The sequence below is a fragment of the Podarcis erhardii genome (assembly GCF_964252035.2).
Source record: "Podarcis erhardii genome assembly, chromosome: 15".
Lineage (NCBI taxonomy): Eukaryota > Metazoa > Chordata > Lepidosauria > Squamata > Lacertidae > Podarcis > Podarcis erhardii.
In genome coordinates, this window is record NC_138505.1 from 7,918,926 (window position 1) to 7,944,127 (window position 25,202).

A 25,202-nucleotide genomic window follows, 5' to 3' on the forward strand; every position below is an offset into this window, starting at 1 on the left:
AAGGCTTGTCTGTTGCAAAATCCCAAGGGGAGGGGGAAACCTCTTGCCCCGACGCTCACATAGGCGAAGAGCCTTGAGGGGTTAAACCGAAACAATCCCGCTATCCCCAGTATCCTGATTCCGTCAGCGTCCAGCCCGATAGTCCACAAGCACAATGGTAACAGCTCTCCCCATGATCTGGCGTTCAGAGGCAGGCTATACCTGAACATGGAAGTTCTGTTTCCCACCTACGTCGGCTATTAAAATAAGCATGATAAGGAAGGTTTGGATCCTGCATAGCCATTCTAGTCCACTTAGTGTCTAATCAGATGTCTGCTGGTTTTCTGGATTCCTCCACCAGGCATAACCCACATGCTTTCAATTCTACCATAGGGGCTAGAAACCTGGGGATTTTTTATATAAAAAAAGCTGCCAATTTCACTTTATCTCATTTTATCATTTTTTCCCAAACAGTTGCAATATCTCCATATCTCCACATCACTTTGAGGTGGGCGTGTTACTGGTTTTTTAATAATAATAATAATAATAATAATAATAATAATAATAATAATACAGTGGTACCTTGGGTTACAGACTCCACTAACCCATAAATATTACCTCGGGTTAATAACTTTGCTTCAGGATGAGAACAGAAATCATGTGGCGACAGTGTGAGGCCCCATTAGCTAAAGTGGTACCTCAGGTTAAGAACAGTTTCAGGTTAAGAATGGACCTCCAGAACGAATTAAGTTCTTAACCTGAGGTACCACTATAATCCTCAATGGGGATTTTAACCTAGGTTCTAGTCTGGCACTTTAATCAGTACACTGCACTGGTTCTGGACAAACTAGGTGTGCTGAGAAAAGGGCATACGCTTTGTACATGCTCAGAATCGCATGCTTCCCTTTAATTTCTGCTCCATGCAGAACGCCGCACACCGCCCGACACTCTCCCCACCGATGGCAGAAAGGACAAGGAATGCAACACAGGCCAAGTACTCTAGCCAGACACCGCCACCCTGGTCCGCTGAGGCCCACACTCACCTTGAACCATGAGGATGCCCTGTGCCGTACGGCGAACCCTGGTGCCAGGCCGGTTGGCAGCGCAGACGTAAACTCCGGCGTGCTTCACGGACACGTCTGAGATCATGAGGTTCCCAGTTCCCAGGACCTGGATCCCTTCGACGCCGATGGAACGTCCGTCTGTGAGGAGAGAGAGAGAAGGCGAGACATTAAGATTTGTAGGGACGGCGAGTGTGCCAGTGTCACGCAAACACGGACCTCCACAGAAAAGCTTCTCTCTCCCTCCATAATGGCATGAGGTCTGGTTACACAAATATGATTACTCTCTCTCAATTTCCCCACTCACCCAAGCGACTCCAAGACACGATCGGCCGAGGGTTGCCAGTAGCGATGCATTCCAAGATGGCCGTCTGGTGCACCGTGATGGTCAGGTTCTGCGGACCGGAGAGGATGACCGGCTCCTTGTAGAGCTTGGCCACTGAGACTGGTGAGAGAGAATGGAGGGGAAATGAGGTGGGTGCCTCGTCCCCCTGAACTTCTGAGCCCATCATTTCCAGAGGCACAGAAAGCAATCCGAGCTTAGCATCCGAAAGAGGCTTCCCTTACTAATCTGCCAATTATGGTTTCCCTCGGTTCCTCATTTTTCCTTGATTCACCCATTAGACTGGCAACTTGGACCTTTATTTAATTAATGCTGTCTGTCCATTTTGGCTTCTCATTTCCCCAGAGTTCAGTCCAGTTCTCCACATTTCCACATCAGCTTGCAAACTTCTTTTCTAAGCCCTCACAAAAAAAATATTCTCAGTATTTTAGCATGCATTTCTCCTGATGGACACATATATTTTTTTCTTTGCCGTTTTTCCTAATGCAAGGCATCTTTCTGTGTTATTTGTACCCCTTCTTAGCCCTGCTCAGAGTAGGCCCACCCAAGTTAACACACATGCCCGATATAGGGTTCTACATAGCAGTTCTATGTAGAACATAGAATCATATCATTTTAGAGTTCAAAGGGACTCCTATGGTCATCTAGTCCTGCAATGCAAAGGAATCTCAACTTCGTCAGATACAACCTTTACTTTCAAAAGCACCTCAGAGAAACCCCTGCCCCACCTTGCCAACTCCATGCCCTCCCTCTCTAGCTCACTAGACCAGTGGCCAGTTTTCCAAATACCCCCCAAGGAAAATCAGCTGGCTTCCCTGCCTCATCCCAGATGTGATTCAGCTGTGGGTCCTGCATTGCATTGCAGAGGGCTGAATGGCCCTCGGCTGATTCTCACCGCTAATGCTCAGCATGGCTTCCTGGCTGTAACGGGTGTTGGCGATGTTGCTGGCCACACAGCGGTAGGTGCCCACGTCGGAACGCCGCACGCCCGTGATCTGAAGGATCCCGGTGGGGAGCAGCGTGTACCTGGCAGAATTAGGAAGAGAGAGAATGAAACAGAGAAGAGGTTGGAAGTGGGTCTCCCGCCTCCCCTGGGCCAGCGGCGGAGTGGGTCCCCTTTGAAGGAAGGCTGCAGCCTTTGGGACTTGGAGATGGCTTATGATGCCCAGTGAAATGGATAACATGGATAGGGGGAAAATGGAAGGGAGAAGGGAAGCAGGACAAATCCACCAACTCTGCTAAGTGACCGGCAGCTGAGTGAGGCCCAGGTAAAGGTAAAGGTAAAGGGACCCCTGACCATTAGGTCCAGTCGTGGCCAACTCTGGGGTTGCAGCGCTCATCTCGCTTTATTGGCTGAGGGAGCCGGCGTACAGCTTCCGGGTCATGTGGCCAGCATCACTAAGCCACTTCTGGAGAACCAGAGCAGCGCACGGAAACGTCATTTACCTTCCCGCCAGAGTGGTACCTATTTATCTACTTGCACTTTGACATGTTTTCGAACTGCTAGGTTGGCAGGAGGTGAAGCCCAGGACTTTGCCCCCAAGAAAAGGCACACTAGCCTGGGAACTTCCTCTCTGCCCAGAACATTGGAGGCTATACACCACACCCCCTCTACAGTATTTATAGGAACTCAAACACTGAGATCCTGCTCTGTTCCAGTAACAAGAAGCCGAAAGCACCAGCCTGAAGATGACGAGTGAGACCTCGTCGAAACGTCGCCTAGACACCCCAACTTTTACACGGGAAGACACCCGAGGACACCAAAACCTGCATTCCTGTACCCGTGAAAATCTACGAAAGCAAATATATATATATATATATATATACACACACATACACACACTTTCATTAAATTTTCTGTTTTACAATTTCAAACCAACATTTTACAAACTTTAAACTATACAACAACTTCCCTTCTTCTCTTTCCGTTTTACATATCTTACATCCATCTGCATATTTTGTTATAACCATTCAAATCAATTTTCCACCCTTACACCCATCAAGAATTATTTACTCTGTTGAATTTATCTTAACGCTGTCAGTGTTTTCAGCTGTATGCAGCTATTTCCCATGTAGTCAATAAACGTTTTCTAATCTGCTTTAAACTGTATTTTTCCATCTATAAGACGCCCCCATATATAAGATGCCCCCTATTTTGGGGGACTCAGATTTAAGAAAATGAGGGGAGATGTATCTGTGTATAAGACACCCCCTAATTTTTGACATTATTTTTAAGGAGAAAAACCTAGTCTTATACACGGAAAAATACGGTATGTTCTTCTTCCTCTCTTATGCCGTATGTTAAACCTGCAAGTTGTGCATATTCTATCAACTTGAGTTGCCCGTCCTCTTTAGCTGGGATGTTGCTCCCTTCCAAAGTCCTGCCTTGTTGGTTATTGCTGATTCCTGGGACGCTTCCTTCCTTCCCTCACCTTACACTCACTCACCACAAACCAAATCCGTAACACACAAGCGCACAAGTCCCCTCCAACTGTACCACCAGCACCCCAGGCCCTTTCAAGAGCTCACCGGTAGTCATCCGTCAGCAGGGCTGTGCGGTTGCGCTCCCAGGTTATTGTGGCTTCGGGGACGCCCTGGATGAAGCACTGGAACCGGGCGACGCCTCCCTCTTCTACGGCCATGGATTCCGGGTGCATGTGGAATTTGGACAGAGCTGCGGGGAGAAACAGGGTGCAATCACCACCGCCACCCCCAAGACACATGCGGAGCTCCCCCCAGCAATGTTGCTGGCATCATCTACAGTCATACCTTGGGACTTGTATGTTTTGGCTCCCAAACGCGGCAAACCCAGGCGTGAGTGTTCTGGTCTGCGAACGTTTTTCGGAAGCCAAACATCCTACACAGCTTCCCACAGCTTCCGACTGAGCGCAGGAAGCTCCCACAACCAATCGGAAGCCAGGCCTTGGCTATTGAACGTTTTCGGAAGTCAAATGTGTGGGGATGATTAGGGAGGCAGGAGAGGATATATTATTGAATGATATCCTTCCTAACTTGCGCTAGCAAGTTCCGTATTCCAGCAGAGTTCCAAACATCCCACTTTTTAAATTATGCAGCAATCAGCTTGTGCCTGACTCATCTGAGTCTTACTATTAAAGATCCCTTCATGGTAAAATCCCTTCTAATCCCTCTTAAAAAGAATAAACACAAGAATCTGATTAATGTTAATATAAAAGTAGTTTACTCACAGATTCATTCAGGTTCACAAACATATCCCTGAAGGCAGGATTAGGTTACGTAACAACTAGAACTATTCCATAAAGGAGTTAGTCCCAACAAGTGACTGCGACTAAGCAGTCACTTCTCCAAACACACAGCGACATACAAAATGAAGAGCACACACCGATCAGAACATGGAGGCCATGTGCTCCTCCATGCTAGTGCAACACAGCATACCCTCTTCAAGTCACATGCAGTGGAAGTCTGTTCCAACTCAGGAGCAAATAGGAAGTCTTCTCCTGAGTGGTACAAAACATCTCCTAACATGTCCACTGTAGGAATGTTGTACTTGACTGCTATAAGTTTTGCATCCCACAGAATGGACTTCCGGAATGGATTGTTTGAGAACCAAGGTACAGCTGTACGTAGAACCGTCAGCATGCATGGCACTTTTGGGAGCGGAAGCCCCTGCCCCAAGGACATTACAGTTCGTGTGGTGTAAGAGATGGAGGAAGAGATCCCAGACCCAAGGACGTTACAATCCAAACTTGGATTGGTGGGAGAAAAGTAATAATGGTCAGCAAGACAGCTGGAACAGAGGGAGCTGCCTCATATGGAGTCAGGCCATTGGTCCATCTAGTTCAGTATTACCTACACCAGGCTTCCTCAGCCTCGGCCCTCCAGATGTTTTTGGCCTACAACTCCCATGATCCCTAGCTAGCAGGACCAGTGGTCAGGGCTGATGGGAATTGTAGTCTCAAAACATCTGGAGGGCCGAGGTTGAGGAAGCCTGGCCTACACTGACTGGCAGTGACTCTCCAGGAGGCCTCTCCCAGCCTTACCTGGAGATGCTGAACATTGAACCCAGGTTCTTCTGCCTGAGGAGATTTCTGAGAGCCAGGCAGAAAGGTCTGGAGAGCTCCCTCAGGCCTGAGCACCTCCACCCCGATGTATAAATTACAGAGTTAATAAAAAACATGGAAACAAAACAAGAAACCACTCCCACCGGGGTGGACTTGGTTAATTTTTTCGTAATATGGTACCCTGCGCAAGGCCAAAATTTGGCACCCTCCCGTTTTGGAACGGATCTTCCCAATTTTGGAACTTCTCCATTTTGGACCCTCTCGGCTTGGCACAAATTTGGCACCCCCAAATGGATCTTCTCCATGATGGATCTTCTCAGTTTGGAGCCCTCTTGGCTTCCTTTCCCGTTGCTGGATAGCTTCCCGCACCACCAGCGCTGCTCCCAGCCCACCCGCTGCACCCTTTTTGAACCCACAGAAGATAGCGCCAAACGGCGGCCATCTTGGCCAGCCTAAACTCACTCGCAATTTGCACTCGGGCCTTGCGGCTGACCAGCAAGCCATAGCGGTTCTGGGCAGTGCAGCTGTACTCTCCGGCGCTGGAGTCATTCGTGACGTTGGCGTCCGCCGCTCCGCCTCCCCGGGGCCGCCGGTGCACACTTTCCAGCCGCAGGGAGCCATTGGACAAGATGGCGGCATGGCTGTCGTTGGAGAGAGCCGCCCCGTTCCGGTACCAGGTGATGGCGATGGGCGCTTCACCTTCCACTTGGCAGTGCAAGAGGAGCGGGCGATCTCGGATGGCGATCACGTCGCTGGGCTCCAAGAGGAACGCCAGCTCTGAAGGGTAGGCAAGGCCTGTGAGAAAGAATGAGATTTACAGGCCTGGTAAGCCAGCCTCCACCATCCATGGTGGTTGTCTGTCTGTTGGTTTTTGTTTTAAAAGCAACGTGGTATTTTACTTATTTATTTATTTCATACAATTTGCTTTGAGGGTTGTTGGGTTTCGTTTTGCTTCGTTTAAAACCAGGCGGCGTACACGTTTTATGAAATAAATAAAACTTGTATACCGTTTGATCGGAAAACAGAAAACCCTAAGCAAAATCTGAGAGAAATTTACAAAAGAAGAGAAGAAAACAAATACAAGTATTATTTATTCGTTTGCCAAAGCCATTACTGACAACAAAATACATTGCACGGATAAGACAATTGTCAAAACCAGGCATTCCGTCAGAAAAGAGGTGCTCCCCAGAAGAATTTAACTGATCGTCTCCACAAAATTTATATACTACTGTACTTGATTGTATAAAAACAACAGCCCAAAGAAACCTCAAAGTGCTTTGCAAAATGAAGAATAAAATTATCAGTAAAAACAGCTATTTGAAACATTTTGAAAAATAATTAAAATCAACGATAAGCTTTTTTTTTTTAAAAAAAAAAAAGGCACTCTGCTACTGAGTTACAGCTCTTGCCCTTGAGAGAAAAACAGAACTTCTCTGTACTCAAGCAAGAACAAAAACACCTCTTGTTTTCAGACTCTTGGGTGTATCTAGCTCAATATTGTCTACACTGACTGACAGCAGCTCTCCATGTTTTCAGGAGAGGGGACAATTCCCAGCCCTACTTAGAGATGGCAGGGATACAACCTGGGACCTTTTGCACGCAAAACAGATGCTCTACCCCTTCCCTTAAATAAAATAGTAAGATTCCAGTCCTCATTGTTCTGAACTAAGAGATGATTTTTAAAAAGAACAGAGGAAGCTGGAGGGAGGAAAAAGTGAGACATAAATGCAGTAAAATAAATAGCATTTTTTTTTATTAATAACCAACAATGATTATTATTATTATTAAATAATAATAATAATAATAATAATAATAATAATAATAATCCAGAGTCAATGCAAGGATGCAACAACAACAAGCAAAGAGGTGACATTGCTCCTTCTCATCCTGCAATTCTCGTGCCAAGACCCCGTCTTCACTGCTCTCCCTCCCCCCACAAAAAAAACCCTCATCCCCCTCCCCTTATGTCCCCAAATTGCCTCTGACTGCCAAAGAGCCTTGAACGGGAGTCTAAAATTAGCTCTGGGGACTTGGGGAAGAACAAGGGCAATTAAAAGCCTCTTGGCTTCCGAGTGGGGCGATTTCTATAGCTTCAAAGGGGCTAATCTCGCTTCCTTTCACCCTCACTTCCTGGCCCATACCACACCCCATTGGGGGTCGTCGCCCCCCTCTTCTCTCCCCCCCCCTGCCCACCCGCCCAACACATCCGAAAGGCATTTCATTCACAAGCCGTGTTTTTTGGCTGCAGACCAAAGAGGGCCAACTCTGACTCTGGCCACACCCTCTGACAGTCGGGGTGTCTGCCAAAAAAAGGGACAAAAAAGGAAGGAAGGAAGTTGGATTTGGGGTGAGGGGTGGGTTGGCACCACGCCAAAATGATGCGCTCCCAACATGCTCTGCCACACGTCGGCTTGCGTCCCGGACTTGGAGGGGTTGAGGGCGTGTGGGCAAGGGTTCCAAGTCATGCACAGCTGGGGCCAGTGTGGTGCTTGTAAGGCAATAATAATAATAATAATTTATTCTTTATACCCCACCCATCTAGCTGAGCTTCCCCAGCCACTCTGGGCAGCTTCCAATCAAGTGTTAAAAACAATACAGCATTAAATATTAAAAACTTCCCTAAACAGGGCTGCCTTCAGATGTCTTTTAAAGAGAGGATAGCTGCTTATTTCCTTCACATCTGAAGGGAGGGCCACTACTGAGAAGGCCCTCTGCCTGGCTCCCTGTAACCTCACTTCTTGCAATGAGGGAACCGCCAGAAGGCCCTCAGAGCTGGACCTCAGTGTCCGGGGAGAACGATGGAGGTGGAGACGCAATGGGTTTTAAGGCAGAGTTTTGGGGGCCCCACTCAGCCGAATGAGCAGGAGGGTCCTCAGACACAGTGGGACGGGCTGGCAGTAGGCGTTGCGCCCTCTAAACATGTGTGAGTTGGCGATGGGGACGCCATCATACCTGGAGCGTAACAAAGCTGACTTATAGGTGTCACACACAACCTGGGTCTGCCTAGGCCCGTTCTAACTCACCTGCCTAGCCATGACTCTGCCAGGGTCCCAGGCACGGAAAGATCGTTCCAAAATCCCCAGCTCAAAATCTTTTTCTAACTGGAGAGGTCCAGGATTGAACCCAGGAGCTTCAAATCTTGTGCTCTACCACTAAGGAACACTGGTATTGGTTTTCTACAAGTGCATTGGCCTCCTGAGCCCAGTGTTGCCTACACGGACTGGCAGAGGCTTTCCAGTCTTTCTCCAGCCCTAGCTGGCGATGCCTGGGATTTTCTACATGGAAAGCGTGTGGGTTAGCCCTGAGCTATGATCCTTTCCCTCAGTAGGTAGAGCATGAGACTCTTAATCGTAGGGTTGTGGGTCCGAGCCCCATGTTGGGCAAGGGGTTCCTGCATTGCGGAGGGTTGAACTAGATGACCGCGGTGGTCCCTTCCAACTCTGCGATTCCGCGATTCTATAAAATACATTCAGATCACGGTCCTCACGTTTGTAAAGAAAGGGATGGTTTGACCGGAACAAAAGGAAGCTACTTCATCACAAAGTTAGCCCATTGGCCCAGCTAGCTCAGTGCACTGACTGGCAGCTGCTCTCCAGGTTTTCAAGCAGGGTTGCTACCTGGAGATGCCAGGATTTGAACCCGGGACCATCTGCATGCTCTGCCTACCCGCGACAAAATAAATAAATAAAGTCCTTCTGAGAGGAGTTCCTGGTTCACTCCTCGGCCTCTCCTGTTAAGGCTGGAAGTTTTCCCTGCCTGAAACCCAGGACAGCTGCTGCCAGTCAGTGTAGACTGACTGTAGACTGTAGATAATGTTGAGCAAGATGGGCTAAAGCTTTGACTCAGAATAAGGCAGCTTCCAATTTAAGCCAGCCGTTTATCCATGAGGACCAGAATTTCATTTTAATTTATTGAATTTCTATGCCACCCTTCCTCATCATAAGATCTCAGAGCGGCTCACAGCATCTCACTTCACTTCTGGGGCCTGAGCTCAGCAGCGGTGCCTAAAATTCCTGAAAAGCAAAGTCAAGTCGCCAAACTTTCTCTTCAGGTTCCCTCCTCAGGCTCAGCCCAGGGGAGAGGGCCTTCTTCTCCGCAGGATCCCTGGGGAGTCCACACACGGGTGCTGCCCACGTGGCCGCCCCAGACAACCTCCCTCTCTTCCCCCCCCCCGAACCCCATAAGCTCCCAAACCAAACAGATGGAAACTGCTGTGCGAAGTGGGGGGAAATAAGTAAAGAGACTTTAATCCCCTCAGAGAGAGGGCCGCTTGTTCAGCCGGCCGGCCGGCACAAAGTTAAACTCCGGGCGATGACAATGGGCTCTGTGGAGAAAAGGGGGGCGAGGGAGGTGGGGAGATGGGATTGTTCCCCCCCCCCCTTGACATCTTGATGGATGCCACCATTCAAGGCCGCCTTAGCAACTGCATGGCTGGCCGGGGAGGCCCCATAGCCCGGCTGTTGAGAGAGGCTTTGCGGGGGGCCCGGCATGGCGGACAATGGGCTGGGTCAGAAGGGGCCGAGGCAGGCCCTATTGTCCCGTCCCCTGCTCGGCAGCCCCCCGCCTTCCTCGCACCCCATCTGCCGGCCCACGTGACGGGCTCGGGGTGAGGTTCCCATGACTTGCCCCATCACTCATGGACGTGGGTCTCCATGTCGGACCCTCGCCTCCGCCCCGCCATCGGTCACGGGCCTAGGGCTGGCCACCCCCCACCCGGTCACCCACCCACTGTCCCTCAGGCTGGGCCATAGAAGGGGGTTACGACCCCCAGGTTTCACCTCCTTTCTAAGTCCCCTCAGGCAAATTGCCTTTGGACTTGACGTCGGGGCACAACCGTTCGTGAAATGGAGTCGACGGGCCTGTGACGAGGAGAGGGTGCAAGGCTTGGCGTGAGCTGGCCAGAGTTGGGGGGCTGCGTACACTGCCCGCCCCCCCCACGCATTCAAAGCACATTTGAAGTGCAGGCAGACGCCCTAAGGATCCTGGGAACTGTAGCGTGCCCAGTTCACAGCACCCTGACCCAACTAAATATGGTAGGCTGTTGCACTCAATTCTGCACGTCCCACTAGTTCCCTGGGAAGTCTAAGGTTTCCTTGGGCAGCCTACACACTGTTTATTTCAAGCACAAGACTTCCTCCAAAGAATCCTGGGAACTGTAGCTTGCCCCTCAAAGAGCTACAGTTCCCAGCACCCTCAGCAAACTAGAGTTTGCAGGATTCCCCAGTTCTGCTTGGAAGAAAGGGGGTTCCCTTAGAATAAGGGTCAGGCTGGGAAACACAGTTTTGTACTAGGAGCTCATGAAAGAAGAGTCCAGGAGTCAATGTTCTTCTGCCCCTGCTTCTAATTCCCCATAATACCGTACAGTGGTACCTCGGGTTACATACGCTTCAGGTTACAGACTCCGCTAACCCAGAAATAGTGCTTCAGGTTAAGAACTTTGCTTCAGGATGAGAACAGAAATCGTGCTCCGGCAGTGCGGCAGCAGCAGGAGGCCCCATTAGCTAAAGTGGTGCTTCACGTTAAGAACAGTTTCAGGTTAAGTACGGACCTCCAGAAGGAATTAAGTACTTAACCTGTGGTACCACTGTATATCCAAACAGCTGAGGAAATTCTCTTTCTTTCTCTCTCTCTCTCTGTTTCTCTCTTTCCATGGAAATTTGGCAACTTAAATACTGTACGAGTTTGCCTTGTTCTCTCTCTCTCTCTCTCTCTCTCTCTCTCTCTCAGAGGCTTCTGCCATAAGATATTGGCAATTGTGGGATGGGCTGGTGGGGAGCAATTTGCCATGTCTCTTAGGGGCCCCTATGTATCCTGTGAGGGCCCCACACATCCCACAACAAACAGGGGTTGGAAAATATGGCTTGAACCGGAGCTGAATTTCTCATCACCACTATACTACCGTGCTATACATGATTATCTCTCCACTATCACCTTCATTCTAAATCATGCTTTAACTTCATCTGCCAAAATACAGGGGGATGTTTCAAAGGCCAACCCGTCCCTGTTTTTGTGTTGTGGCTTTTTTAAGGGTGCAAACTGAAGTGGAAGCAATGTTTTTGTGTGTGTCTAATTCTGGTGCAATCAACATTAACATTAATAAATATATATTGGGCAACACCCCTGGGGGAGTGGGAATTTGCTCCCTGCTCCCTGCTCCCATTTGAGTTTGGTTGTCTCTGATGGAGCATCTCAGGGTCCTGAAATCAACCCGGTACCCACATCACTGATTTAGTGATAGGGCATTCCCCCCCTTTCACCACAACTGATGCCATGAAAATGCACCAGTCCCAAATGTTGCCTCTTCCACCATCTGTCTTAGCTATAAACCATTGCATATTATTATTATTATTATTATTATTATTATTATTATTATTATTATTATTACCAGCTAATAAAACACGTCATGTGTAAGATCACTGAACTCTAGTTTTATTGAGATCATATCCAAGCTACAATGACTTTGGAAAAACTTTGCTCTAAGAGCGAATGCCTAATATACTGAGTTACATCGCTGGTCCATCTAGCTCAGTAGTTATCCACTTTGCTTAGCAGCAGCTCTCTCCCGACGCTACCAGGAGATGCTCACTGATTGAAATTGAGACCTTCTGCATGCAAAGCAGATGCTCTCTCACAAGGCTACAACCTTCCCAAATGGTGTGCAGAAACTTCTAACAAGAGAAATCTGTTTTGTAGATTCTGCAAGGCTGCTTGTTTTCCCCCTGTTGGGCTCGTGAGGGGCAACCCTTTTGGAATTTGCAAACTTCCACGATGGCCTCTTTCAAGCATCATGCTGCCCAGCCAAACAGATCACTTGCTTAAAGTGGGTTAGTTTTAAGAGTTAGGTGGGTGGTGGAAGGTAGCTGACTCCAAATATGTGTCAAATTAAAAGTTCAGCAGTGCAGCATTTCAGATAAGTGCCTTATTATTTCAGCTGCAAATAAAGCTCAGTTTCGGGGGTTTGATGGGCACTAAGGAACTTTGGATAAAAGAAGAAAATAGGGAGCAGGTTTTGGCACATATATACATGAGACAAGATGGGTTGGTATCAAATATTCATTAATATCTTTTTAAGGACCAGTAACAAACTGCATTAACTTACGAATTTTATTATTTGTGACAGACCAGTTCCAGCCCACATACAATATCAAGGAAGTCATAAAACACAATAGGGATACATTTGAATTTGCAATTAACTTATTTGCATTTCAAAATCCCAAAACTGACATCTATTTTTAAGGCCTTTGAAAGTACTTAAAAACAAAACAAAACTACACCCACTTCTGACCAGAAATATAATTTTCTTCTTCATGTCCTAGACTAACAGTTCCCAAACTTTTGCCCCCTCCACAGACCCCTTAAAATTGGTTGAGTGTCCTGGCAGATAAACTTAACGATTGTTGCAGCAATTGCAACGTAGTGCTGGATGATTTTGAATTGTATTTTTTTACAGACACACCATGGACCATTCAAATGGAATTTGTGGACTGCTGATGGTCTACAGACCTCAGTCTGGAAACTCCTTTTCTAGACACAGAGCATTTTTCCAAATTGGTGGGAGGCCAAATGATAACGGTTTTCAGGAAGGTAGCTGTATAGTGCAATGATATGGGTGCTTGCTCAGATATATGGTAAGTCCAACTGTGCTCTGCAGGGCTTGATCTTAAGAAAGTGCACATGAGATTTCAGCCATAGCTGTGGCAAATTTCCCCTTGCCTCTTGAAATCTGCTTCAACTTTTTTTAAAAAAGAGCGGTGGTGGTTAAACAAACAAGCAAATGTGTGTTTAGGGTGAAACAGGGGGTCAAAATATGAAGGGATGCTTCCGTTTTCTCCAGTGTTTCTGTGAAGAAGAAAAAAAAACACAATAGCACCATAGCATGCCCCAATAAAACACACTACAGAGTTAGGATCCATTAACTCTCGTGAGTTACAGCCTGCACCAATAGCCCTATAAAATGTGCCGCCAACAAACATCTCTGTGTAGGAGCACCGAAGTCCTGCTCAGGCAGAGAAATAAACCTAGAAGACCTCTGTTTCCCCAGCCAGCTCTATTAACCTGTGTTAAGCACCCTTCTCCTCCCTGTACCCAGAGACGATCCATTGTAGGGTCACAAATTTCATACAGGGTGAGGTTCCTGTGTGCCCGGGATTGAGTTGAGACACGACCAGACTTTAAACCACAAAAGCAAGATGAGAACGCTCAGATCAACCCTATCCCAGTTTCCAAAGCACTGAAACAAATTTGTGAATGGGCTACACAACCAGAAAATAAAACCCCGAGACCTAGCTTTCGGGAGAGAATCCTTGTTCAACCCCCAAACAATCCAATCGGCTTTATTGCCACCTTCAAAAACCCAACAGCTTCAAGCTCCAATTGTCCTGTCTTGAGCAGACATCTGGGAGACAGCGAAACAACCCTGTCTAGGACTTGAAAAGAAAGAAACTCTTGCAACTGGCATAACTCCGTCCCATCCATAGACCCTCCTTCTAAATTTCTGGTACATCCATAGCTTGATTTACATAGCAGGGGATAAATGAACTGTTTCCTGTACTGGGGTTGCCACTCTATTGATGCTTATAAACCTCGGTCTTCCCCCACTCCATTTGAACGTTCAGAATCTGATAAAGCTGTCCTGTCCGAGAAGAAATATCAAACCAGAAAAACACAAAATCATCTATTCTCCTCTCATCCCTCCATGCACACAACTGTCAGACCATCAACTCTTGGTTTGGCAAACCAATCTGTGAACTCAGCCATAGTAGACTCAGTTTCCACAATCTCCCAGTGTCCTGCTCCCCAGTTTGCAAATGAATAGAGCTCCCCCAACTCACTAGAGTGGTCTTATAACCAGGGGGAAACCTATGGACTTTGAGATTTCACCCAGACCTAAGTATCCAAGATTTGACAATATGACAAACGCAAATTAAATTTAGACCCAAAGTGACTTGAGATTGCACTGCTATTTGGGAAGACAGGGGAATAATTTGCTGAAGTTTTTGCAATGAATGCTCGGGGGGGGGGGACACAACACACAACAGAATCTCTAACACATACCCCATCTCCATCCTCACTGATTTCTCCCAAATCCAGAATCGCTGCACCCGCCCCAAAATGGTTCGATTTCACACCACGGAGGAGAAACAACAGAAGTCCATCTAAGATATTGTTATCCATACATATACAGAGCTACGTAGTAAGGTGGATTCAAAGTGAATTAATGAAGATATATATGTCTGAAAACCCACTTACCCCAATCTTGCAGAAACAGTCCCAAGACCAACCAACCGCTCCACGGTGACATCCCCCAAAATTTAGCACGCCGGTGGGTAAAACCATGAAAATAGGGGGAAATCCACTTGTATTTCTGAACAAAATACGCCAAAAAAAGGAGGAAAGTTTCTGCAGGAACTTTTTAAGAAAAAGGGTGGTCAGGAGGTAATTCCATGTATGAGTTTGGGGCGATCTCTTCCAATTCAGCAAAGCACCCCCCCAAAAAAACCCACAAAAAATTATTAGTCTTTGGCCTAAACTTGTATATATATATATCTGTATGTTTTGCACTAGTCTGTGATCATGGCCCGCTTTCTAGTTCCACCCTCCCACCCACCCACCCCAATTTTCCTGACCCCTCAATTCCGCTGGCTTCTAACTTTGCTGGCCAGTGGCCTCGCTCAGTGCTTCTGCCGGACAAGGGGCGAGCTGCCTTATTATTATTCCCATTGTTTGGCCTCTCTGACGGCCACAGACACTGATACAATTGGACTGGGGTGCAAGGGGGGGTGCTTGCAGGCTTGGGTGTGAAAGGCAGCTGGAGGTAGGACTGCCCAATTACAGCTCAGCATAAAGATGAGAGGCAGGGGCTGCTCCCTCCCCACCCCCCTCTCCTCCCACCCCCCAACACCTCATCCCTCTTGGGAAACATTGATGTGTGTCCAATGCCTCGTTCTATAGCCCTTTTGCTGGGTCATAATATTGGGGAGGGGGGAAACTGTGCTTGATTTGCAAGCTGCTGAGAATGGTAAATCCTGTTCGTGGCTAGGATTTCATGAGCAAATGTCCCCACTCCTTTAAATTTTTCAGGGCGCAAAATAAGGACATCAGAAGTGACCAAAACAGATGAGCTCGCCCCCTTCATGGAAAGACCACAAGAGCTTCTCTTTTGTATATGTTTATCACCAGTCCTCACCCCACAAATGCTGGGCCAGTTTCCAAGTTGTTCTCTGCCAGATTCCACGAGGTCTAGAATCTTCGGCAATTAAGACAAAGTTCTGCCCCAAAAAGCATAGCATTAAATCAGATCATGTTCTGTGGGATATACGTTTGGTTTTGTGTGTTTTTTAAAGTACCTTTTGAGTGACGCTTAACCACACTCAACAGAAGTCAGACCTATGTTGACAACGGAAATGGTCAGAATGTGTAATTCGTAAAGGAGATGATCTTGACTGTAGAAGAACCTAGAAGTTGTTTGGGAGAATTTGTAATTTTATCTTATTTGACCGCTTGCCCCCGTATTATTGTTGTTGTAATGAAAGTGAAAATAGAACCAAACCACGAGACAGATTTTTGCATAGACTCCGGGGTGCGTTATCAGCAGCCTGTGGGCCAAATCTAATCTTTCTTCCACTCAGCCTTTGAAAAAACAACATGGAACACTCACCTCCATTTTCCCACCATTTCCATGAGGTCTAGCACCCCTGCTTTAAATAAAGAAAAACGAGCGACATTCAGAGACTCATCGCTTTCTCTGCACTCAGATGTGCCTGAAAGATCTTGAGTGGATGGGAAGGGAGGTGGGTGTTTATTGACACTGTGTGATATCTGCAATGGCCTATTGGCAACTCATCCCTTGATGGCTGCAGTCACCAAGTGACAAAAATGCATGCCTAAAATCTGCATATCTCCTGGGTGCTGTCCCAGGTACTGAAGGCCCAATATCTGGGGCTGATGGAGGGGGTGGGATTCTCCTTCGCTGCCCACCCAGCCACCCACTCTTGCATCACCCCACAGGCTGCCCCAAGCCATTTCACCGCACGGAACCCCGACATTCGGGTCCTTCCTTCCCCATCCCATCCCACAGAGCTGTGGGCAGAAGCTCGACTTTCTCAGATTATAGAATATATCCTTCCCATCACAGGACCTGAGAGGGAGACCCCAAACATCCAGCAGGCACCCCCTCCCCAAAAAAACCCCTCCACTGAATTTTCTAGTATGTTCCATATGCATGCCTGAGCACACATTTCATGCATATCTCCAGTACGATAAGGGATGTGAGACAGAGTCAATGGGGAGGGGTGTTTCTGAGGCCTAAAGCACCCTCACACACCCCAATCTTTGGGGAGGAGGGGGTTCTGGCGACAACCGTTGGAAGTGGTTCCTCTCTGCGCCCAACTGCTCCCCCTTTCCATCTCACCCCCCCTTTCCTCTCTCGCTCCCAGCCCCTCTTATCCTATTAGCCGCACTTAGAGCTCCTGTGGTTACCGGGGCTACGGGGCCTACCCCCTTCTCTGCCCGCCCTCCCAGCCCCATTCATGGTATCACTTTCACAAGCTGCTGGCCCTATTATCCCCTCACAATGGGGCACTGAGCCACAGGCCCCTTTTTATGGCAGAGGTGAGAGGGAAAGAGGAGGGAGGGGTGTCTGGGGGATGACAATGGCAGAGAAAGAGAGAGAAAGGCCTCCGAGAGGAACCCCCTAGTTTCTCTCGGCCTGCACCCCCAAACTGCAATGGGTCGTGGTTGTATTTTTTTAGTGGGCCGATGCCATAGACCCTCACCCAATGGGTTGTTTCCACAGAGGCATCCGCTCAAAGCAGACCCATCGACGATGCATTTATTCGGCAGAGCGGTTTGTTTGTCCATCGGCCTGTTCTCTTTGGGTTTTCTGACATCTCTCAGGATGTTGTCACAAAACTTGGCAAGGGGGATTGCCCCAAGATAGGGCAATTGCGAACAACAGCTGCCAGTTTGGAATAAGGCAGGGGAACCAAAACATCACCTTGGCGTCCCTTTTTTTGGCATTGGTTCAGCTGTTGCTTGAGATGTCGCCGCCAAACCCAGCATGGGCGTTCAGGAGGGTTGCCATATTTCAAAAAGTGGAAATCCAGTGGAAACAAGGTAGATATTTATTTTTCTGTTGCAGCAGAGTTCCCTGCCCTCCTTCCAAGGAGGGAGAGACCTTGAACAAAATTGTGCAGGAACCTTTAAAAACTTTTGACATTGTCTAATGCCCTTAGCCAAAAAATAAAAAGAAGTGGAAATCCAGAAACACAAAAGTTGTTCAGTTTTGCTCACCCAAAGTTGTTGTTTTTTGTTTGTTTGCAAAATCTCAAAAACAAAGGAAGAAGTTTTTGAGCTACTTTTTAAGGAAATTCACCACAATCTACACTTCCAACATGGGTTGCCATACTGTCCAGGCATTAAGTAATTTCGGCCCACATTCTGTTTCCAACAGCCGAATCCCAGCAAAGTCTGGGAAATTCTGGGGGTATGGCAGACCTAAGTGTAGGGGGGGGGGAGTGGTCCTCATCAAGGTTTGACATGACGGGCTCAAACTCACAAGTGACACTTTTAACATTTAAAAATCACAACATTTTTTGGTTCCTACAAATTCCTGGGGAGCGCCGGGCACTCCCTGATAGTTGTAAAACAATGTACATAGCACAAGGCCATTCACTTCAATGGATCTATTCTGAAGTTTGATACAACCCGACAGATTGGTTTTATCCAGCTATCTTCCCATCCATCTCACGTGTCATTATTGCGCCTTGTTGTTCTCTATAATTCAGGCTTAGAGGCTATTATTACCAAGCGTTTAAACAGGCCCAGTAGGCCAAAGCCACAAAATGAAATAAAATAAAAATTTCAGTTAGTACAGTGGTACCTCGGGTTAAGAACTTAATTCGTTCTGGAGGTCTGTTCTCAACCTGAAACGGTTCTTAACCTGAAGCACCACTTTAGCTAATGGGGCCTCCAGCTGCTGCTGCGCCGCCGGAGCACGATTTCTGTTCTCATCCTGAAGCAAATTTCTTAACCCGAGGTAATATTTCTGGGTTAGCGGAGTCTGTAACCTGAAGTGTCTGTAACCTAAAGCGTCTCTAACCCGAGGTACCACTGTACTACTACTACAACAACAACATTATCATCAACTGAGTGTGTGTGTGTATTCTCTCTCTCTCTCTCTCCCCTCCGAGAAGCTTAGAGCAATGCACACCCCTCGCTTCGCCCTCACAACAACCCTGTGAGGTGGGTCAAGATGGCAACTGACTCAAAGCTAGCTCAGCCCCCAAGGGAGTTGAATCTAGTAAGGCTTTTGGCTGCAATGCTCCAAAACCATATTACTTTTTCCCTTGCCTTTACCACTTAAAAACAAACAGCTGCTTGAGCACATTGGTATGGTCATTAGGGGGTATTGTTGTTGTTATTTGAATTTATATACCACCCTATACCCAAAGGCAAGGGATGCGTGTGGCGCTGTGGGTTAAACCAGAGCCTAGGACTTGCTGATCAGAAGGTCGGCGGTTCGAATCCCCGCGACGGGGTGAGCTCCCGTTGCTCGGTCCCTGCTCCTGCCAACCTAGCAGTTCGAAAGCACCTCAAAGTGCAAGTAGATAAATAGGTACCACTCCGGTGGGAAGGTAAACGGCATTTCCGTGAGCTGCTCCGGTTCGCCAGAAGCAGCTTAGTCATGCTGGCCACATGACCCGGAAGCCAGTAAAGCGAGATGAGCGCCGCAACCCCAGAGTCGGCCACGACTGGACCTAATGGTCAGGCATCCCTTTACCTTTACCCAAAGGTCTCAGGGCGGTTCACAGAATAAAATCAAAATATAAAACCACAAAAAAACACAATCAAAATAAAAACAACCACCCAATAACCCCGCTCCATTTAAAAAGGAGCTGCAGGAAATCAATTTAGAATATTATGCTTTATTGTTATTTAATTGCAAATATGTATATGCCTGTCTAGTGTCTTTGTCCATGGAGTTTTCTTGGCAGGGATACTGGAGTGGCTTGCCGGTTCCTCCTCCAGGAGTTTGACCAAACTGTGGGAGGCAGTGGAAGACAGGAGTGCCTGGCGTGCTCTGGTCCATGGGGTCACAAAGAGTCGGACACGACTAAACGACTAAACAACAACAACAATATGCCTGTCTGTCTTGAAGTTATATGGAGAATCTTACGTTTGTTTCTCAGCACTTAAATCCCACTGCAGCTGGGAATGGCACCAGGGCAGGGTTTAGTTGTCTGGGGGGGGGGGGAGGGATCAGCAACCCAGCCAGCCATGCCTTATTTAGTGGGGTCCTGTTGTCGAGCTTTTTAACACACGTTTCGGGATGTGGGGGACATTTCAAAAAGCAACGGGGGTAGGGTGGTGGAGCCCTTAATAAAGACCCCGTCTTTATTTCTTCCACGTCTCAGATTCAGAGTTGCTCTCTCTGTGTGTGTCCCTAAGCAAAAATAATTTTGTTTTTGCTCTCTTGCAAACACACCAGGATACTGGCATGTTTGTGTACGTCAAGTTCCTGGGTTGATGATTTCTGGGTTGTTGCTCCCCCCCTTTTTCTTTTTTTAGGGAGAGGAGATTATTCCCCACCTTATTGGGTTAGGGCTGGCTTGACCCTCTCCCCGCCCCCAACTCTCCCAGACTGCCACGGGAGGATTAGTGTCTTATGAATAAAGATGCAGTAGGGGAACAGAAGGCGCTCATCATCTCTCCCAAAAAAATATTTACTTGGGCAAGTCAGGCCTTGAAGACTCTGTGTGTGTGTGTGTGTGTGTGAGAGAGAGAGAGAGAGAGAGAGAGACAGACAGACAGACAGACAGACAGACATGTGAGGACATCTTCCTGCTTTGGTTAGGCAGTGTAAAAAACAGCAGAATTTTGTGAGACCTTAAAGACAACGGCCTAAGCTTTCGTGGGCTACAGCCTGATTCTAGTGGCTATCCAAAGCATCACCCCGGTTGTAAGCCCCAAAAGAATCACAAGGCTGCCACCCTGGAAATGAGTTACCTAATTCATGTACAGTGGTACCTCGGGTTACAGACGCTTCAGGTTACAGACGCTTCGGGTTACAGACTCCGCTAACCCTGAAATATTACCTCGGGTTAAGAACTTTGCTTCAGGATGAGAACAGAAATTGCGCAGCGGTGGTGCGGCGGCAGCAGTGGGAGGCCCCATTAGCTAAAGTGGTCTTCAGGTTAAGAACAGTTTCAGGTTAAGAACAGACCTCCAGAACGAATTAAGTTCTTAACCCGAGGTACCACTGTACAGTCCACCAAACGCAACCATAAAACGTTAACAGTACGTAAGATTGTTTGAAGGGAAGCAGGAGTACGGGAGAATCCGAAAGCAGGCAAGGGGTTATATCAGGGAAAGCGCAGAAACGCTTCAACATTTTAGTAAAGTTGAGTCCTCCAAGAAAATGGACCACAGAGACTCTGGTCAGGCTAGAGGGCTCTCTGAATACTTAGGAGGCCCAAGCAAGTTCCTGGTTGTTCCAGATGCTGCTGCCAACAGTACTGCTACTCCTTTATAAAACAAAAACTACATCATGGTTCAAAGCAGAAGATAACAGGGTGAGGAGGCAGCTGACGTGCACTCAGTCATCTCATATAACGCCCCCTTAGATGCAGGGGATAAAGACTTGGAGGGTTTGTGGGGTGCTGTAGTTTCCAAGCTCCTTCCTCCCTGTTCCCTGCCCCCAATGTGGCACAGCTTAATAGGACCCTCAGCCTTTCAGATGATTGAGAAAAGATCAATATAATGTATTCAGCCCTTTGACCCAGACTAAACTGAAAGGAGAGAAACCGACTGACCCTCACTAATGATGGTTTGCAAACCTTCATGGCTGCTAACACAAATACACACACACACACACACACACACACACACACACACACACACACAACCTGCCTCATTTCAAGCTTTAGGAAGATATTCTCTCTCTCTCTCTCTCTCTCTCTCACACACACACACACACACACACACACACCAGCACCTGATCTGCTATGGTCTCATGGTCTACAACTGGAATGGGAAACAGCCCGAGGGCCACACACGCTTCGGGGCAACATTCTGAGGGCCACATGCCATTGGTGGGCAGGACCAAATGCAAAAAAGGGGGAGGAGTAACAGATATGACTTTCTGCCTTTGCACAGTAGGCTACTTCCATGTCATACAAAAGTCAGAGGTTTTGATAAACACACACAGGTCCCAGGCGAGCCCAAGGCCACCCTTCTACCTAGCAAAAGCATTCAAGGAGAGCAGCTTGGAGAGAGTCTCTCAAGGGCCAGACTGAGAAGCCTGGAGGGCCACCTCTTCCAACATTCAATGAAGCTGATCGTTCCTAAATTTGACTCCATGTGATGATGGATACCTCATGTTAGCCATGGGGGGGTTCCCTTCTCAAGTTAGGCTCTTTCCACACACAGCCAAAATCCAGGCAAAGACCCAAACCCAAAGCAGATTTATACCACCCCGTCCCCAAAACAGATTTCTTTCTGGAACAGAGTTGGTGAGAGGATTTCCTGCTGAAGCAATAAAGACCACAGTTCGGCTGGTACAAAAAAAAAAGGGGGGAACTTTATTTGATACGAAGAATAGAAAAAACAACCCCAACCCATAGTTCCCTCACAAGCCCCTCACCTTCAAACCAGGCCTGCTAACTCCTAAAAGCAGACCCATTGCCTGCAAACACCTCGTCGGCAGAGCAGAAGAGCACCGCCACCTCACAAAAATACCCCGCTTCTCGTCCCAGCCCAGAGAACATCGTGAAAATAAGACTTGATGTGGTTTGTCCAGTCCATGTGTGCCGCATCTGTTATTTCAGCGATTCGCACAACAGTCTTGTAAGCTGGGCTGGTGTTCCGTTTCTCCCTATTGCAGATGGGAGACCAAAGTATCTGAGGCACAGCAGCTGGGTGGCAACCACCAGATGATTTGACACCAGGACTGGAGGACGGATCATGGTTTTAACTGCTACGGCCCGTCAGCCTCCGCGATCTGCTTTGCAAGTTTTCCCAAAGGCAACGAGGTTGGGCACTACTGGAAATAAGTTAGCTGCTGGGCCACAGCATGGGGACCGAGGAATTTCCCATCAGCCCCTGCAACCAGCATCGCCAGCCATCAGGGCCAATGGGGGCTGTCGAACCATGATGCTCTAGGACTGCAACTCCCAGCAGCCCCGGTCAGCACAGCCAATGGCCACGAACGATGGGAGCTGTCGTTTTGACTTCAACTCCCAGCAGCCCCCACAGCCAGCGGGTCAGGGATGATGGGAGTTATAGTCCAACAACAGGGCCCCCAGCCCTGCCTTAGCCCAACCCAGGAAGGGAAATTCTTACAGAGCAACCACAAGGGAGGACAGGACAAAAACGAGGATCTGCCAGTTGATTTCCGGGTGATCTGCAGTAGATCAGTAAGGGCGGTGGATTCCCAGGGGCTTAACAGCAGCAAGATTGCAAAACACCACTGGACAAAAATAAATTTCTACATGTACAGAGGTGTAAAGGAGGTAACCCTCAGATGATGGACTGGGTCAAGGACGATCGGAGGTTGAGTCCAGCAACATCTGGGCAGGAATAAGTCCCCCCTCTTCGTGCATGGAGGGGCTAGGAGGGGGCGTCAAGTCCTCGCTAAGGGGGCACCCCACTAGCAGAGGTGTGGGGTCACCCTGGGGCACAGCTAGGAGAGAAAATCCGGGGTGTAGAAAGAGGCACAAGAACCTTTTAAGGCCGAGGTGGAAACGAAGGAGGCTAGAGTCTTCAAGCACACCCTGCAGCCCCCAGCTCAGAGTACTGGGGTTCGGGTATGAATCAGGAGAAGGGGGTGCAGGTTATAACCGGACGTGGCCAGCAGCTATCCCCTCCCAGATGCTGTGGGTCAGAGGGACGTACGACTTTGCAGCGTCGTCCAGAAAGAAGAGGGGGTCCGAGATCAGTGTCGGGTTGAAGCCTTCGTCTGCCAGGCGGACCTTCTTCTGCTTGAAGGTGTCCGTCACCTCCAAGTGTTCCTGGCGGGGAGGAGAGAGAAAGGACAGAACTGAGGGGTCGGGACCTCAGGAGGTCATCCAGGCCACCCCGCCGAATGCAGGAACGTTGCAGCTGGCAGCATCTCTGACAGATAGGCAGCCTTCTGGGGGCCGCATAGCAGCGGTGGGGAGGGCCAGAGGCAAAAGCTTAAATTTGGTAAAAATTAACCACAAAATTAAGAGAATCTTTTATGGGAGAATGGATGCCTTTTTTGGACTGTTTAAAGATATATGGTATAATGAAGTCGCAAGCAGGATTTGAGCTATGAGTGACAGAAGCATTTAGATTGTAATATTGTGGCTGTGATTCGACGGACGGAAGATCAGGTGGGGCAGAACGGGAGGAACAACAATGGAAAACGGGGTGGGAAGTTGACAAAAACAAGAGAAAAGACGAATTTGCATTTTGACTGTGTGTTAAAAAGGTTGAAACTTAATAAAATATAAATGGGGGGGACGGGACTGACCCACACCCACCCCTCTCTCTGTCCTACATCCATGCAAATGGGTAACATGTCAGAGTTCAGAAGCACCTTTCAGCCAGGGAACAATACCCAAGGGAGGTGTGAAGCTGGGGCAGCAAGGGGTGTGGTCTGAGGATAAGGGGTGCATCCTGAGATGAATCCCAAGGGGCCAGAGAGAGAGGTCTGGGGGGCCGCGAGGCTGACGTCCACCTTTGGCATGCTTAATGGCCCTTCAAGTATCTAGTGTGTCTTCCCTTTTTTAAAAAATAAAAATCATTTTTATTGATTTTCCGATTAAAAACATCCAATTAAATATAATACTTCAATTAAAATAAAAAAACTAAAATGAAAAGAGATCAAATTATAGTCCAAATTATATTTATTATAATTATAAACCGTTGCTCGGTCCCTGCTCCGGCCAACCTAGTAGTTCGAAAGCATGTCAAAGTGCAAGTAGATAAATAGATACCACTCTGGCGGGAAGGTAAACGGCATTTCCGTGCGCTGCTCTGATTTGCCAGAAGCGGCTTAATCATGCTGGCCACATGACCCGGAAGCTGTATGCCGGCTCCCTCGGCCAATAAGCGAGATGAGCGCCGCAACCCGAGTCGGCCACGACTGGACCTAATGGTCAGGGGTCCCTTTACCTTTAATAATTATTAATTATTAATTATTAATTTCTGGCGTGTCTTCCCTTAGCTTCCTATACTCCAGGCAAAGCTACACCCATCTGGGAAATGTCGCCTCCGGGGGTGCTGCAGAACCAGGGGAATCCAGGACAGTGGACAGGAGCCACTCTGGTGCAGTTAAGCTAAGTCTGGGCTTTTACCCGGCTAAAAAAAATCACAAGCAGGGAAGTCTCAACAGGGCCTCTTTTCGCTACAGACCCAAGCGCTGAGACTACCAAGGGACTACATTCCGCCACAAGATCTTGCTCATCACCGCTTCCCGGCACAAGGAACCCAGCCTCCAACACTCACAACACACACACCCCTCTTTCCTGCATGGCTGTGGAAGAGGCGCAGGCTGCATGGAAGGGCTCCTCGTACCTGGATGCGCAGAAATCGAGGGCGGGCGAAGGGCGGGAGGAGCTCCACCACATGCATGTAGACCTGGGCACCGTCAAACTCCTGTCCTGGTTTCAGCACCACGGTCGCCATGCCTGCTCGGCCTTCGTGCCCTGGGGGAAGAGACAGGGAGAGGGAGAGGTGAAGCCCAGATCTCACTCCGGAATGCGCCACAAGCGGATATACAGTCATACCTCATGTTACGTCCGCTTCATGTTATGT

The 25,202-nt window shown here is 48.2% G+C and overlaps 2 protein-coding genes and 1 long non-coding RNA gene across 3 annotated transcripts in view; 1 reads left to right on the forward strand and 2 right to left on the reverse strand.

Moving 5' to 3' along the window:
* The window catches only part of LOC309329848 (immunoglobulin superfamily DCC subclass member 3-like), a 33,679-nt gene extending 18,674 nt beyond the window's left edge, over positions 1 to 15,005 (reverse strand). The window contains exons 1-6 of the mRNA XM_081840963.1: positions 14,673 to 15,005; positions 5,886 to 6,218; positions 3,913 to 4,057; positions 2,279 to 2,409; positions 1,348 to 1,485; positions 1,023 to 1,181 (exon numbers count right to left, since the gene is read on the reverse strand). Of these exons, the coding sequence (XP_081697089.1) occupies positions 1,023 to 1,181; positions 1,348 to 1,485; positions 2,279 to 2,409; positions 3,913 to 4,057; positions 5,886 to 6,218; positions 14,673 to 14,724 (958 nt within the window). The 5' untranslated portion in view covers positions 14,725 to 15,005. The remainder of the gene's footprint in view (positions 1 to 1,022; positions 1,182 to 1,347; positions 1,486 to 2,278; positions 2,410 to 3,912; positions 4,058 to 5,885; positions 6,219 to 14,672) is intronic.
* The window catches only part of LOC309330184, a 182,011-nt gene that overhangs the window by 20,632 nt on the left and 136,177 nt on the right, over positions 1 to 25,202 (forward strand). The gene's annotated exons all lie outside the window — the stretch shown is intronic.
* The window catches only part of SLC27A3 (solute carrier family 27 member 3), a 31,286-nt gene continuing 28,059 nt past the window's right edge, over positions 21,976 to 25,202 (reverse strand). The window contains 2 exon segments of the mRNA XM_081840952.1: positions 21,976 to 23,431; positions 24,963 to 25,093. Of these exon segments, the coding sequence (XP_081697078.1) occupies positions 23,255 to 23,431; positions 24,963 to 25,093 (308 nt within the window). The 3' untranslated portion in view covers positions 21,976 to 23,254.